Here is a 16,898-nt window from a genome sequence, read left to right on the forward strand (position 1 = left end):
AGGTGGGCTGGAACGTTGGACAACTTTCGGTGGTCGATACGGCGTAGTGGACTTGTGGAGAGTTAGCTCTTGCCGCCTTATCAACTCTGGCGCTCGTCTCAGCTCTGGTGCTCTTCTTAGCTCCGGCGTAGCTGGATTTTGCAAGGCTGAAATCTGCAGAGCTGGGTTTTGCATAGCTGGAGTCTGCAAGGTTAGATTCGGCAAGGCTGACTTCTGCGGGACTGGATCTGGCAGTGCTGAGCTGGGCAGCGCTGCACTCGGCAGGGCTGGACTGGGCAACGCTGCACTCGGCAGGGCTGGACTGGGCAGCGCTACTACCTTCTTCTGCTCTAGTACCGGAGTCGGTTCAGGCATCCACGTCAGCTCTGGTACCCTGGTCTGCTTCGGAATCCATGTTTGTTTCGGTATCCAAGTCTGTTCTTCGAGAGTAGTGATAGCTAAAGCTTGGTGAGTTTACAAAGGTTGACTATGAAATTTTTCGGGCTGTTGCTGCTGCTGCAATTGGTTCAAGGTGCCCGACAGTTGCCCTACGGTGGTCTCAAGTCTTTTTATGGTGGATGCTTGAGACTCCATATTCTGCTTAGTCATCTCCATATTTTGCTTGCTAATCTCCATGAAAGCTTGCAAAGTATCTTCAAGTGATGACTTCTGGGGCTGAGCGTGTTGCTGCGAAGGCTGAAAATTCCCTTGCTGTTGATACCTCGGTGGATATTGTTGGGGAAAATTTTGTTGCGGTGGGCAGGGCTGCTGACCTCTCCATCCATTAATAACGTTCTGACCTTGATTATAATTCTGCGGTCTGCTCTGCCCTTGGTTATAGCTCTGTCCTTGATTATAGCCTTGCTCTTGATTGTAGTTTTGTACGAATCCAGGTCTGCTCTGCATTTGATTATAGCTCTGAAATCCTTGTGCAACATAGACTTCAGTTTCACCCTCCAGAGTAAATTCGCCCATTCTGTGGCACTCATTGGCTGCATGGCTGAAATCTCCACATATTCCGCAAGGTTCGCCATTCTGCACCGGGACGGAAGGAGTTTCCATCTTGCCCATCTTAAGATGCTCCACTTGTCTCACAAGATCGGCTACTTGCTTCTGCAGCTCAAACTGTTGCATCACAGAGCTGGCCTCAACTCTCTTCCCACGGACTGATTTCTGTTGTGAGCTCTCGGCTAAAGTCTTGAATATCTCTTTCAGCTCTGCTGCAGTCTTCCGGGCTATGTTACCTCCTGCAGTGTTGTCCACCATGAATTGGGCAGTTTCTACTAACCCATCGTAGAACAACTGCATCAACATAACATTAGTGAATTGATGTTGAGGGCATTGACGGATGAGTTCTTCATATCTCTCCCAAGCTTCATGCAAAGGCTCATCCACTCCTTGGGTGAACTCCATTATTTTCGTTCTCGGCTCCTGTGTCTTGTGACTTGGGTAGTATTTTAGCATGAATTTTTCACAAGCATCTCCCCATGTAGTGATAGAGTTGGGCGGCAGAGATAACATCCACGTCCTCACCCGGTCTTTAAGTGCATAGGGGAAGCACTTAAGCTTGAGTTGGTCCTCCGTGAGGCTAAGCAGAGGAATCGTTTGCACTTGTGTGCAAAAATCTCGGATGAATTGCAGAGCATCCTCGCTTGGCATCCCGTGGAACACCGGCAGAAAATTCGAGTCATTGGGTTTGAGATTGTAGTTTCTCACAGCAGTGGGGAGCACGATTGCCGATGTGTTGGTATCTCCGATTACCGGCCTGGTGAAGTCTCCCATGTATTCCATGATCTGGGCCATCTCTTTCTTTTCCTCGTTTAAATTCTGCTTAGTGCAAAAATTGGCGGAGCTGGCCTCTTCCTCCTTAGTGTGTTCTGCCGTGGCTGTGGTCTGCTCTGTATCGGCAGAGCTGGTGTCCTCCTTCGTTAGCTGTTCTGAAGGCTCAGAGTCAGAGCAGGTTGGCGAATCTAGTTCCTTCTCTCCTGCGCTCTGCTCTGGTAGTTCAGAATCAGAGTCAGAGAAGAAATCTTCAGTTTTGTCACGTATTTCTCCGTCAGAGCTGGAGTTAGAACCGTCTGCTCTGTCGTCCCCGATCACTCCCTTGCAGCTATTCTTCCTGAAAATCCCTTCGCTCGTACTATGCAAAGGAGACACCAATTTGCCTTTAAGACTACGGCGTCCCTGCATGCACAACACTGAACAAACGGATTAAACGCACTGAGTGGAACAAACGTAAAAACAAAAACGAGAAAAAACTGGAAATTAAATAAAGCAAGTAAAAACGACACAACTAAAACGCCTAAAACTCTCCCCGGCAACGGCGCCAAAATTTGACTCAACCTAGAACACCTCTAAGTTGACTTGCAATAGGACAAGGACATTCTAGTGATGGTAAGTTGACCCAGTGTCATCTCTCAAGGAAAGTCTTAAAGGGCTTTTAGTAGTATCATAGGAAAAAAAACAGTAAAGAAAGCAGTAAAGGGATTGATTATTAAACTAAAACTTAGAATTAAAAACTTAAGTAAAAACCGAACTTAAAATTAAACTAGGTGAATTGAACTATTAAACCCTAGGCAAGATTTTAAAGAACTTAAATTAAACCTACTTAAGAAATTAAATACTTGCAAATTTAAAGACTTCTAATCTAGGCATAAACTAAAGTGCATAATTTAAATTGCATAATTAAAAAGGAAGCATAAACATGAACGAAAAACGTAAACATGATTAAACAAAAATAACTTGAATTGAAATACGAAATACCGTAAATGTCTTGAACGTGTAATTGTGTCACTCAATCACAATCCAAGAAACTAAACTAAAAACTAAATTGAAATCTAACTTAGAACAATAAAAACTCGAAACTATGAAAGCAATTAAATTCCTAAGCTTCGGATGCCAACAGATCTCTAAGATGGCGTCTAAAACTAGGGCAAGGGATTGATGTTTTACAATGAAAAGTATGGCCCTATTTATAGACTTCAAATCCTTCTGGATCACCATAAAAGTTTCCATGCAAAACCGGACTCTAAAAGGAATAGGATCGTGCAAAGGAAGGTAAGTCCAGCTGTGACGCGCTCTACAAGTCATCTCCACCCTAGCGGAAATCGCGGCTCTCGCCAGCGGAATGGCTTCCGCTCTGGCTTTCGCCAGCGGAATGGGTCGCCAGCGGAATGGCTTCCGCTCTGGCTTTCGCCAGAGGAATGGTGATTTCTCTGGCTATTCGATTCCGCTGTAATGGACTTCTATCCCCTCTGCTCTGACTCTTGACTCCTCTGGTGATTACTTGGCTACACTGGCTTCTTGATTTCGCTGACTCCAGATAAAAAATGATTTCTCTGGCGCTTCCTCTGCACTTATGATTCCAGCTGCGAAGTGATTTCTCTGGCGCTTCTGCGCTCGCTTCGATTCCTCTGACACTTCCGCGCTCGCTTCGATTCCTCTGGCGCTTCCTCACTCGCTTCGATTCCTCTGGCGCGTCCTCGCTCGCTTCGATTCCTCTGGCGCTGGGGCATTTCTCTGGCTTTCCATTTCGCTGCTCTGGCAAGCGGGGCTTTGCTTCTCTTACATGCCAGAGTATGCACAAAAACACGATTCTTAGCCCAAACTCTCCAAAATTTGCACTCTTCATCTCGAAAACCTAAATCTCCTGCAAAGCATAAAATAGACCATAAAACGCACCAATTTCCAGAAGATTTAACTTAAAATATGCACATGCAAACCCCTAAAATTAGAACAATTAAGCATAAATCAGAAGTCGCCCACAAGATCCGGCATGACAGGCAGGCGCTGGTGGCGGAGGATGACGGAAGAAAGACTGTCCATCATACCTACACCCTTGAGGAGACGGACATCATCGTCCAAATTTGGATGGAGGAGACAAACGACGCCATCCGTGGGATAAATCAAAAGGGGTACGAATACTGGAAGAGGATTGTCGCCCGTGTCAACCCCTCATCGGCGCCAACCTCAAGCACCGCCAGATTCAAGGGCACTAGACCCGAGTGGCCCAAGAGGTGCGGCTCTGGGAGAGTATTTGGGTGGAGACGCGCACCCGGTGGCCTTCCGGCCATTCTGACGATATGCTCCGGGACAAGGCCCAAATCCTCTTCAAAAGTCGAAGCGCAACTATCGCCTCCTTCAACTACTGGAACGCGTGAAAAATTCTCCAGCACAATCACAAGTTCAAGTCGATGTACCTCGAGGGAGACGTGCATTCCTCCAAGAGGACAAAGACTACAGAGAAGGGCGCCTTCACCACCTCGGCGTCGGGCGAGGAGATCTTGTCTGCCCGGCCGATTGGGAACAAGGCGGCGAGGGCGGCGAAAGCAAAGGGGAAGGGGAAGGCGGCAAGCTCCGAGCAATCATCGGAGTACAAAGAGGCATTAGAGCGGTCCGACCAGAACTTGAAAAAAATCACCGCCGAGTATGCCAAAAAGAACGAGCTCAAGGAGAGGGAGCTTGATATGCAACTCCTCAGTCTGGATACGACGCATATGAGCGATGCACAAAGGATAGCCCACGAGCACATGGTCCAAGAAATGCTCAAGCGTCGTGGACTTATCTAGACTAGGATTTTAATTTATGTAATTTTAATTATGTTTTTTTTATGTAATTTTTAAGTTTTTTATTTTAATGGAATTTTAATTATTAGTAAAATGTGTTATTTAAATTTAAGCAATTAAATTTAAGTGAAAAACATAAAAATCAAAACTAAAAAAATCATCTAGGCTATCATGTAACCCCAATGCAGCCTCTTTACACAATGTGGTCCCCCCTCATCAAGTAAGCTATCATGTAGGCTATCATGTAACCCCAATGCGGATGCTCTAATGAGAGAGTCTTGAGTGACAGCGCCCACGACTCTACCATTTAACATGGCAATTCTTTCACCCTCCAATGTCGAGTCTACGGAGGGAAACCTTGTGATTCTCCTACTCTGCCACTTGTATCACCCATTGAATCCAGTTTTGGACACTTTGCAATATACAACTCCTCTAGAGAACTAAGGGGGGTGTATTGGATTGGGATTCTATAGGATTTTAAAGGACTTTAAAAAGTTAATGGATTTTAAAGGATTTTTGAATCCATAGACTCCGCGTGAAGTCGCGGGGAGTTTAGAGGAATCCATCGAAATCTCAAGTCTGAAGCTCGGATTTCGTCCTTTATATTTTTTTTGGGGGATTATAGCCAAAAAATACACGAACTTTGATACAAGTTGCAATTTTCACCTGAACTTTCAAATTAGCCAAAATATACCTGAACTTATATTTTTTGTTGTAAATTTCACCTGAACTTGCAATGATTGAACTCCGTCGATGTGAAATTTACAACAAAAAATATAAGTTCAGGTATATTTTGGCCAATTTGAAAGTTCAAGTGAAAATTGCAACTTTTATCAAAGTTCGTGTATTTTTTGACTATAATCCCTTTTTATTTTGACAAATCCATCAGAATCCATGAATTATTAAAATCCATGAAATGTTGAATACCACATGATTTTAAAAGACTTTAAAAAGTCTGATTTGAATACCTCAGGATTTTAAAAGACTTTGAAAAATCTGGATTGAATACCTGTAGATTTTAAAAGACTTTTAAAAGTCTGGATTGAATACACTCAGACTTTCGAAATCCTTTAAAAATCCTAGAGAATCTCAATTCAATAAGTATCCAGCCCATCTGGTAATTTTATCCAACTTTGAGAGATTCTGATTGTTATAGAATAACGAATCTGGCAGAGATTCCAATCCCTCCAAGTCATTTATAGTGAGCGATGTTAAATTATTAAATCACTAATTTCTTCAGAGTTGCATTTGCATGAGGTTGGAGGCCTTCCAACATGCTCTCATCGCAATTTTTTTCACGGATTGCATAAGCACGCCATTCAAACCACAAATCAAATAACTTTGGCTTCTGAAATATATTTGCGTTCTCTGCCTTTGTGATAATATATTAGTTGGGGCCAATTTACTTTACCTGACGAATGAGCAGGGATTGCCCAGGCTATTCCCTCTTTTACTATGGCTATCTTCTCTCTCCCCGTTAGCTTGACTGATGATATCGAGAAAATGTTGAACTCTTTTTGGTGGGGGAATAAGGCTGGCACAGGAAGAGGTATAAAGTGGATGAAATGGGAGAGGTTATGTGTGGATAAAGCACTTAGAGGTTTGGGTTTTAGAAGTTTACAACTCCTAAATATTGCGAATTCGGGGAGGCGATAAGTTGATATGGCATTTTACCGATAATGGCCGATACTCTATTAAATCGGCTTACAAACTTGCGAGCTCTTTAACTCTCGATGGCACTCATGCTGTGTCGGGTGACGGGAAGAAGCTCTGGAATTCTCAAGTTCCTCCAAAAGTTAAGCACTTCTTATGGCATGCGGCTCGCGATAATCTTCCAACCAAGGCTAATTTGTTGTCTAGAGGGGTTGCGGTTGGTGGAGAATGCCCTACTTGTAAGGGTGGTATGAAAATCTTTGGCACTCTTTCTTTCATTACCCGTTTGCGGAAGCTTGTTGGCGTGAGAGCCAGCTGAGGGTGGTTATTGAGCCTATTATTCATAACAGCGAGTCTTTCCATCAAGCTCTTTTTAGCATTGCGGGGTTGTCTAATGGTGAGCTTCGGGCGCAGATTAGCATGGCCTTGTGGCAGATTTGGAGAGATCGTAATGATGTGGTTTGGAAGAATGTCTTTCCTTCTCCGATTCGTTCCGTGGAGCTGGCGAAAAGTAGCAGGCTGGAGTGGTTGTTGGCTCGGGAAAAACCTGTCACTCAGCAGCAGCCTCAGTCTCCAGCTGTGATCTGCTTAGCATGGCATACTATCCCGGAGGGCATGATTAAGTGCAGCGTCGACGCTGCATTCTTTGCTGAGGATAATGCAATGGGAGTTGGCATCGTCATTCGTAGTCATGACGGCACTTTTCTTAGAGGTAAATCTATCAAGTTTCATGGTTGTTGCAGAGTACAAAAGGGAGAGTTAATTGGTATAAAAGAAGCGCTTTTGTGGTTGAAGGAGCTCGGTTTTTTGCAGGGCTGGTTGGAGAAAGATAGCCAAATTGCACGAGCTGCTATTTGTTCGAAAGAAAGAAGTATTTCAGAAATGGGACTTCTTGCTCACCATTGTCATGCCATTTTGCTTTCTCTTCCGGGAATGAAGATTAGTCATGTTAAGAGAGTTCACAATGCTGTCGCTCATGATTTAGCGAAAGCGACGCGAGATATAACTTCACTTCATGTTTGGGATGAACCTTCAAAGTTTGTGGTGGGTCATCTTTATTTACCATGTATTTGTGATCAACAAAGTATCCTCGTCTTCTCAAAAAAAAAAAAAAAAAAAAAAAAAAGCAAATATACATGTAAATACACAATGACATCTGAAATATCCAATAAGCCACTATCAGCATTTGGAACCAAAATTGCGTAGGACATTTTTGATAATTCAGGATATTTTATAAAGTGAAAATAGTTTGAAATTTTAAGTGATATTTGCCCTTTATATTAAATATATTCAACCAAACAATGGTTAAACAACTACATAAAGTACATGTGAGCATAATTTATGGCTGAAAGACCCAAAAACAAATCGAAGCATCCAAATCGTTTATTCTTTCTAAGCTATAAGGACTGAGACAGAAATTGATGAGAAACGAGATCTACAAGAACTGGTGATGTATGGGAGGAAGAAGCATCAGCATCGCTCTATGCAAGTGAAACTCTCAAAAATCACGTCTTGCCAACCGAACGTGCCCGTGCTCGTGTCTGTTGGATTATTCGCTGACAGCATCAGTGCTAACCTTGTGATATAAGCGGTAGAGCAGTGTGGATTTCGACATTTGAGGCTCTCTTTCTAATAATGCAATCACATCCTTCACTGAAATGCTCCGAGCCACCCGTGGTACAACAACTTGATTTCGTCCCACTTTTCTGATCGATGCTGCATGCACTATACAAACTCAGCAAATCTCCAACAAGACTAGTTATGTAGAAAAATCAGCCTGAGGTATCTAATACATCCAATTTTCATGGAAGCTGACAATAAGAGAAACAAATATGCACTCAATAATGAAAAATTAGAAACACGAAATTCATACATTACAGTAACAAAAAGTAACTTCTTTAAAAGTAACTTCTTTACAGAGGCTGCTTCAGTAGAGAAAACGCAGTATCACACCAAGTTCGGGAAAATATCAATATTGTTTATGCACAATATGTTTCCTGGATGCTATGTGAAGTGTAAGCACTATTTTTGTGCCTTACGCTGTACGGGAACCTTACTTTTTGACAACCTAATGGTAGAAAGAGTCAAATTTCTATGTATGAACATAAGAAAGAGTCAAAATAAGCACATAGCCAAAAATGCTAAGGAAACCAAGTTTTTTTTTTTTTTCAAATGCTAGTTCCTCTAGATTTTCTAGTGGAGGCTCATAAATCACAAATCATTCCTACTTTAAGATTCTAAGTACCAATGTACCAGCGAGCTGTAAGGAGTTACTTTAACTACTTATTACCAACTTACCAGGAGTTGTAAGAGCAACAGAAGAATCCCGCTTTTCGGATTCTTGATTTTCCCTTGTGTTTCTTGTAGAGGTTGCTAAAGGCTTTCGTCCCACGTCTTTGTTAGTCTGAGGACCAGATGATATGTCAGTTCCTCCCTGTTTCTGCTTGGCCTCGATCATTAATTGCCATCTTGATGTAATATCACCCACTCCAGTAGCAGCTCGAACAGCAACATTTGCAGCTGTCGCACGCATTTTATCATCTTCCTCTTTGTTAACCTGAAAAACAAGATAGGGCTTCAATTAATGCTATTACACATCATATGCAGCACTAGAGGAATTTCAGTATCAATACCTTCACTGATTTTCCACGATTTTCATCCTTCTCCTTATCAGCATCAGCTCCTGTACTGCTTTCAGACTGCAAATTAACAAAATCAAGATACAAAGTTCACACCAACTCTGCAGAGATCACATAAACTGAAAATGGTAAGACTTGATGTTTACTTCACTCAGTTTCTGGGACTTTTCAGTTTCAGCCTGCTTTTTCTCCCAATCTTCACGAGCTTTGGAATTTATGGCCATAATCTGTTGTCGAACATCGGAAGTGATAATGGTCTTGTGCCTTGGCTTTTCCACATCCACTCGCTGCAAAATTGACAAGAAATCAGGCAGATAAATATTTTATGAAGATGCATACTTCGCTCCAGACATGTAATAAGGGACAAAAAAGGCATGTCATATAAAGTGAAGCATGGAAAGTACCTGTTTTGAAAGTCTGATTATATTAGATATGAGTCCACGCATTCTCTCTTCTACGCACTAAAAGGCAATATTTCACAAATAAATTAAATAGTTAATTAATGCTTGTGCAAAATTTGTCAAGGAAAAATTGTGAAATCTATATATAACATAAAAGAGGACTTTTTTTTTCCTTCAATTTTTCTCTCATAATTTTTTCCTCCAAATTTTCTATCTTTTTTTTCTATTTTAATTCTTTTCTAAAAAATAATTAATTTCGATTCATTAAAAAATACTCAATATAGATGTTGAATTAAAAATTATGAAAAGATATTTAATTTGATGTAAAAATTATAAAAAATAATTTTGAAATGAATAAGTTATGATCATTTGAAGTGTCAAAATTAATTTTTATTCGCTCTCATTTATCTATAATATTGAACATCATACTCTTTTTTCATTTTGTTTCCATTTATTGGTGAAAATATAAGTAGATGACATTTTTTTTCCTTTAAAAAAAGTTTACACATTTGTTTAATTATAATTATTTTAAATTTAAATATTTTTAAATAATAATAATTTTTAATGCAATTAAGGAGAAAGAAATTTGTATTAATTTTAATATTAATTTGTAAGTTAAAAATTAGTTATATATCTTAAACTTAGAATTTAAAATATTATATAGATTTATTTAATTATGTGTACAAATTATTTATTTATTTATTTATATAAACATATTTTTGTTATATTTATTTTTTATATTATTCTTATTTTTTTTCTAAATTCTTAATTAATTATGGGCTATTTAAATATGAACTTTTAATAATAATACAGTTTGGACTTTTAAGAACCCAAAATTGTTATACTAATTAAATGACGGTTATTAATTTTGTTATATTGATGGTTTAGTGTTATTTGCTTAATCAATGTGATTGACTTAAATTATTTGCTTTAAATTCTATAAATTTAATTAGTGTTATACGTATTCTGTTAATATAAAATACTCAATGAACTTAATATTATACTCATTAAATTGATAATATTGTTATTATACACTATTTTACAACAAATACTAATATTTAAATTAGCATAATTTTTTATTAATACTTATTTAATTTATAAATAATAATATTTTACATTTTACATAAATTAAAATGTCAAAAAATAAATAAATATATTGTTGTTTGTGCATCATCGCACGGGATTGCATACTAGTAGTAAATGATGGAAGAGATTGGAAAATATTCCTCTTAGTTATGACATACTTCAGAGTCAAACAAATCACAATTCTTACGATAAAGACAGGGAAATAGAAGCTTAGCTTTTGGAAGCTTTACAGACTGCCTAGGAAAACCATTTCAACATAGTAAAATAACTTGTAGTGCCACATGGTGATTAGAGAAAAATATAGGAAATTCACATTTACAGCATAATGCAGATATCAGAATCTTACCAAGGACAAGCATCGCTCCACGTCATTACTCATATTCTTTAAACCACATTTTGCCACTGCCAGGAAGCATACAGATCACAAATTAATTAACCTAAATGATGCAAAAAATAAGAATGAATCTCACGAAAAGTATGGCCACTTAGGAAATACTAACTTATCACCGCCATCATTTTCTGAAGTGGGATCTTCTGCAGTATCAATTTCTCTTCTTCTTCTTGAACAACCCGTCGAGATGCCTCTGAAACACGGCTGTCTTCCTTGGATCCAGAAAATAGTTGTTCCTCCTCCTCCTTTTTATGTATTTCAATGCAAGTAGCGAAGCATATTTGATTATATAAGATAAATTTTATCCAATATCTACATTTAATCACTAAAAATCAGTTGTGGTAATGAAATCAATTAAGAAATTACAATCCATTCAACTCAAAAGAAAAAAAGTTATAATTTCATTCATACTGCAATCTTTATAAACACCAACCATAGGAATTATTTCATTATTTTCCTTTCATCACTCAATTCCCAAACTCACTCTATTCCTATCCAATTTCATTCCTAGATGCTAGCCACCGACTTAATGTCCAAGGACTACAAGCAAAAACAAGGGAGAGGGACGAATAAAAACATAATTGTGTTTCAAGTATGATGTTGAGGTTGAAGGAGGTTTACCCTGAGATTAACTCCGCTCACTGCAGTCACATCATTGAGATGCTCGATGCTTTGATCAACAAAGGACCCAGACACTTTTTGCTTCTTACTGTTGGAATATGTGTATGAGAATTCATTAACTAAAGAACAATATGTTCAAGTATTTCAACCAACAAATTTGTTGATCCATGAAACTAAATGCGCATCACCTTGATGGAGGTGAGGAACCAGGAGCTTCCATTGGCTTCTTCTGGCCAACCAGAGGCTTTTTTGGGGGAGCCTTGGAATTATTTCCAGGACCAACAGGAGTTGTTAGAGAAGGCATCCGAGAGTTTGACTGACAAGATGAGAAAGAAACAATATAAAAGATGAAATATATAATAATATTTTAAAGAAAAACATATAACAAGCCTGAAATGCTTTAAGTTACAGGAGTTTACTAAACAATATAAGAGGTAAAAGAGATTGATTCTGGAAGTATTCTGCTTCTGATAGAAAAACATGATCCAGGAAAATAAAAACAACGAAACAAACAATACAAAAACCAAAAAGGCACAGTGGGGGCAGTCTAGAACCCAATAGACAAGCGGGCTACTAAATTACCCAAATGAGAAACTAAATCAGGATAAGGAACAAATACAAGTAAAATCTCAACAGAATTCTTCTTCTAAAAGAGCTTTACATTCTATTTCTCTAAAGAGGTCATCTACTTCGGTGAGGAGTCAAACCAAGGAACTCTCCAAGAAATTACATTTTAATCTTATCAAAACAAATTGAGAGAGATAATAAAGCAGTCAAAAATAATAGCAAAATATATGGAAGAAATGAAAGGAAAAATGATATGCAAAAACCAGGTATACTATTAAATGAACTCCAACTCACTAGATAAACCACTAGTTACCATTAAAATCAGCACAAAACTATTTTCAACAATATTATTGGGGTACTATAGAAGAGAGCAACTTTTTCCACTATTCCTCCAAACAGATAGTTACCAAAGCAAAATACTTAAGATCAATTCCCAGAGGCCAATGTTTACATCTACTAAGTTACCAGAGAGCTAAAATCAGCAGATATTTTTTCATCCATATCATGGCTTGTAGAGGGCGCATCAGAAGTTCACAGCCCCCAGTTTTCATGGATGTCTACATGACATGTGCACAAAATAGGAACCACATTAACCTAGTCTGAACCCAAGCATGAAGGGAGACGCAACAGAAGAACCAGAGATCCTCAAATACCATAATATTGGTCTCCGTCATGCTGGGACTTGGAGAGGAAACTGAGTTTGATGGCACCAGAGTTGCGGGTGCTGTGAGTCCTGTTCTTGATGACTGCATCTCAAAAGATTCATCCTTCAGATTCATATTCCCAGAAGCAGCACTGCCCAGTTTACTAGGTCCAGGAGTCAAAGAAGATAATCCATGTGAGGCAGACAACTGGGATTTGTGTTGTTCATTTAACTGATCCGATGGTTCCTGCTTAACATGACCAGCAGATGATGAAATAGAAGTTTTCTGCTCTTTGCTGGTGGATGATGGCCACTGGACTTGACTTTGTTGTAGCATTGGGTTGCTATTCATGTGAGTCAAACTTCCAGCTGGAATTTTCTTTGGATCAGTAAGCGAATGAGGGCTATCAAATGTAGACGTGTTCGTCACATTCATGGGCCGGGATGTTGGCCCCAAGTGATTAGCAGTGATATTTGGATGAGATGGAGCCTGCCTCATCTGAGAATCATGCGACTGTGGTCGGATAGGTGCGGAAGAAGCAGCACTAGTTGGCGGGAAAGGCGGGTAACCACTCCCAGCACCTCCATATGTTGGAAAGGATGTCTGTGAGAATTGCATATGCTGCTGCTTATTAAGCCCCTGTGCTGGAAATGCAGGATGCTTCCTCTCATGACTTAAAGCACCTGAAACGGTAGTTGACATCTGGCCTACTTGTGCTCCATGTGAATCTGCTTGCCTCTCCACCTCACGTGATTTTGCTGCATTATTGTCACTTATTGAATTGCTCAAATCTGTTGGCAGTTGTGCTACAAACAAGCGAACAGGTGATTTAGCATTAGAGGTGGTGTCAGAAGAAACTTTTTGACTGGCTAGGTTATGAGAGGGATTTGCACCACCTGAAGGCATCTGCCGTCCAGAAGCCTGAGGCTGCGATTGAAATTGATTGGGAGCAGCTTGAGAAGCTTGTGAGTTCCTAACAGCCTGATTTTCATTTTTGCAGTAGATCAGACTACATTTCAAGGATTCAAAACAACCATGAATGCATTATATGACATGATGCTCATAACATACCTGAGTCTGCAGTTTGTACACTGCCATTTTTAACATCTGGTCTCCAACAATACTTCTCATATGCCGGACAAATCCATCTTTAGAAATCTCATTTCTCTGGAAGCGGATATATTGTTGTCAGGATAAATCTAATATGATTTGGTTATTCTGGAAGGATAAAATATTCTTCACTAGTAACAAGCAATTAGACTACCTTCAGTTTAAAGTAAAGAGTGTGAAGTTGCATAGCTCTGTCCTTATCAAGTTGAGGTTGTATGATAGGAAGCAACATGCCAAAGGGAACTTGTTTGTTCAATTTCAACGCGGTAACAGACTGTTGACTACTGCTCGTCATGGTCTGTGGATTACTCATCCCTGAGGTAATTGCTTGTTGGCTAGTAATTGGCATTCCTGTAGTTTGCTGATTCAATGGAGGCATGACTTGGTCATTATTCACTCCCATACTTGTCTGTGAATTTCCTTTACCTGCTGGCAAAATCTGTTGATCACTAAATTCCATTGACAGGGGCTGTTGGTCATTTGACCCCACTGCCATTGACGGATGTTGGCTAATATTTTGTAATTTGTTCATCTGCAATTCTTTATCTGGCTTTGCTTCGTGATCCAGCACTTGTGCAGTGATGGGATGTTCTCCGGATGGTTGCCCGCTCACTGTTTGGGGTAAGGGGAAGGTGTTCTGATCATCCTGCTGGTTGGGGTTTGGCTCATGGGAGGAGCTATCGTCCTCTTTCCTATTCTGAGAGTCTGAGTCATGTCTATGCAACTCCAATTCAGAAGAATGCTGGTCTTTTTCCCCCACGGTCGTAATATCTTGCCCACTTTGGAAATTAGCAATCCCATCATTATGGGACGTGTGCCACTGTGGAAGAAACTGACCTGTCATATGACTGCTTCCTTGAGACAAGGCTGCTGGAATATTTAAATTGCATGGATGAGGAAAATTAGTAAATTTTGTTAGAATATTATCAATAATATAAAAGGTAAAATAAACAAATAAAATTAACAGTCATATACCACAGTTTTTTGGACTGAAAAAACAGGCACTTCTTCAGTTAATCTCAATAATCCTTCATGCCTAGCTACAAATTGATAGAACTAGCTTGCAAAAATCTTTTATAGGTGTAATATAAACCAAACTAGTTATAACTTCACGATATATATGGAAATGAGTGAAATACTGCTCATTCAGAATAGTTTTAGTATTGAACTCATAAAAGAAGTTATGAGGAAAGTGTATAGGTTACAAAACAGTGTGTTCTGTTCAGAAATGATGATGGACGATGTAACAAGTACCAAACCATAATGACAAAATATGTCATGAAAATTTATTTCAGTGAAGTTCTCCACATAATTTACTCAAACTAAAAGAAACAACATCATCATACATTCATTGTACCTCTATCTCGATTATAGATCCTAAAACTATTTTTTTCTTCAGTGCCATGTGAAAAAAATCCCCAACTTTTCAATTTCTTCAAAACTCGTCTAAACCATAAAATTGCAATCTATAGAGGAAATTGCACAAATCCACCTCAGAATATTTCTTTCTTTTCTTGAAAATACTAAATCCCGCCCCGATTATGCTTTGTCTTAGCAACCAAAGGATGAACTTCACTAAATATCTAAGCCAGCAAGACATGACAGAACCACAATGAAATTGGCATCAATTCAAAAGTTCAACAAAACAACTAAAGTGAAGAATTACCGGCATTGGAATCAAAGGAATCCTCCTGTATCGAATTATTCCCTTCAATGTCTCTGTTCAATTCTGCTGTGAAGGCCTCCACGTCTGCGCCCGAATGCATAGTTTCATCCTGCCAAATTATATCGCATAATCAAAATAATAAAAACTCAAATATTAATACAAAGAAGATGGAAATGTTCATGAAAAATACCATTCTATAACGGGCCCAAATTCAGAGAACATAAATTAGTAAAGACTGTATGAGTACATCATTATGGCGGGGAACTAACCTCGTCTTCTTCAAGGAATTTCATGATGTTTGGGTCCATCGGAATTGATTCCGAGTTATGCCTCTGGAAACTGGTTTAATGACAAAAATGTCCCCTTCTCAATTTCCTAATGACAGGCGTGTCCTTCTCCTTCATGCCCTTCTATAAAACTGCGAATATGCGTTATGTACAGGTTTTTATTGGCGCCAAATAGCAATCTTTACCCATTAGCCCAAATCAAATTGTAACGACATTCCCCAACAAAAATCATATCTGGGTCCAAGCTTCCAAAACACACCACATATGAAAAGGGTAGGAAACCAAGCGCAAATGACCCATATTAGTATTTTCGCATATACCAAGAAACAAGGTGCTTCACACACAAGAACAGCAGAGTCCATGTTCAAAGAAATTGGAATTCAGCAACAAAATCGAAGCTAATTAAAGCTATGAAATCTGGAGATGACAGACTTTCAAGCGCAAATTGCGATTATCGAAATTTTGTTGATCTTACGCAGCAATGGCCAATGAGGATTATCTGACATAATACAACACAATCTACATGAAAAAAAAAAAAAATTGCAATTCAACATCGAAATCGGAACTAATTAAATAAATCATTATGGAAATGTGTTGGCAAAAAATTTCAAAGTAAAAAACATTCCTCGAAACTTCATATCAACAGTCAAAATACCCTAGATTCAATTGATACAGCAAACCTAAAGTTACCTTTTATTCCCAAATCGGAGAGTTTGATTCAATATCAGCATAAGAGGAGATGCATATTTTGATTGAGAAATCCAAAAAATCCCGGCTCCACCACAGTATTGTCGACGACTCTTCTATCTCGGAGGGCTGCGAATTTTTTTCTATCCTATTGAAATTTGAAGACAAACGAAGGGGGTAATTGGGTCAAATTGATTCTTGTGTTTAATTTTGGAAAAGGTATTGTAATACCGATTGAATAGTGCATTTTCTGCCGGGCCTTACTTTTTCAAGGGCCATGCTAATACAGGATTAAAAAATAGATGTATTATGTAAATAAAAAAAGTTAAAATATATATATATATAAATTGATTAAAAAATAGATTTATTCAAAAAAAATAAAAGAGAGGAGGGATTTTTTAAAAAAAAAATTAATCTTTAAATAAAATATATCAAATTAAAGCTCTTATCATTATCTTTAATTTAATATGCATATTAAATATTTTATAATTAAACGAATTTCACAATTTTAGAAATAATAAAACAAAGAAATAAAACGGTATCATATTTTAATTTTATGTTTTAGAGTTAAATATCTGGGAGTATTGAAACTTAAATTAATC

The 16,898-nt window shown here is 38.6% G+C and overlaps 1 protein-coding gene across 4 annotated transcripts; it reads right to left on the reverse strand.

The window, feature by feature from the left end:
* Positions 1 to 7,445: 7,445 nt before the first annotated feature.
* On the reverse strand, positions 7,446 to 16,546 carry LOC131017491 (transcription initiation factor TFIID subunit 4b-like). Of its 4 annotated transcripts, none has more exons than XM_057946238.1 (16): positions 16,300 to 16,546; positions 15,592 to 15,740; positions 15,323 to 15,431; positions 13,811 to 14,526; positions 13,618 to 13,713; positions 13,443 to 13,527; positions 12,556 to 13,352; positions 11,524 to 11,651; positions 11,336 to 11,423; positions 10,824 to 10,959; positions 10,670 to 10,725; positions 9,241 to 9,297; positions 8,983 to 9,123; positions 8,831 to 8,896; positions 8,496 to 8,754; positions 7,446 to 7,913 (listed from the first exon to the last, which is right to left on the reverse strand). In XM_057946238.1, the coding sequence occupies exons 2-16, from the start codon at positions 15,628 to 15,630 to the stop codon at positions 7,747 to 7,749; spliced, it is 2,940 nt and encodes a 979-aa protein (XP_057802221.1). In that variant the 5' UTR covers positions 15,631 to 15,740; positions 16,300 to 16,546; the 3' UTR covers positions 7,446 to 7,746. The 4 variants fall into 4 exon arrangements, with proteins under 4 accessions (XP_057802221.1, XP_057802222.1, XP_057802224.1 ...); XM_057946239.1 differs by having other exon boundaries at positions 15,592 to 15,854; positions 16,300 to 16,531; XM_057946241.1 differs by having other exon boundaries at positions 13,811 to 14,523; positions 16,300 to 16,499.
* Between the last annotated feature and the right edge of the window lie 352 nt (positions 16,547 to 16,898).

The sequence above is a fragment of the Salvia miltiorrhiza genome, chromosome 3 (assembly GCF_028751815.1).
Source record: "Salvia miltiorrhiza cultivar Shanhuang (shh) chromosome 3, IMPLAD_Smil_shh, whole genome shotgun sequence".
NCBI classification, from domain to species: Eukaryota; Viridiplantae; Streptophyta; class Magnoliopsida; order Lamiales; family Lamiaceae; genus Salvia; species Salvia miltiorrhiza.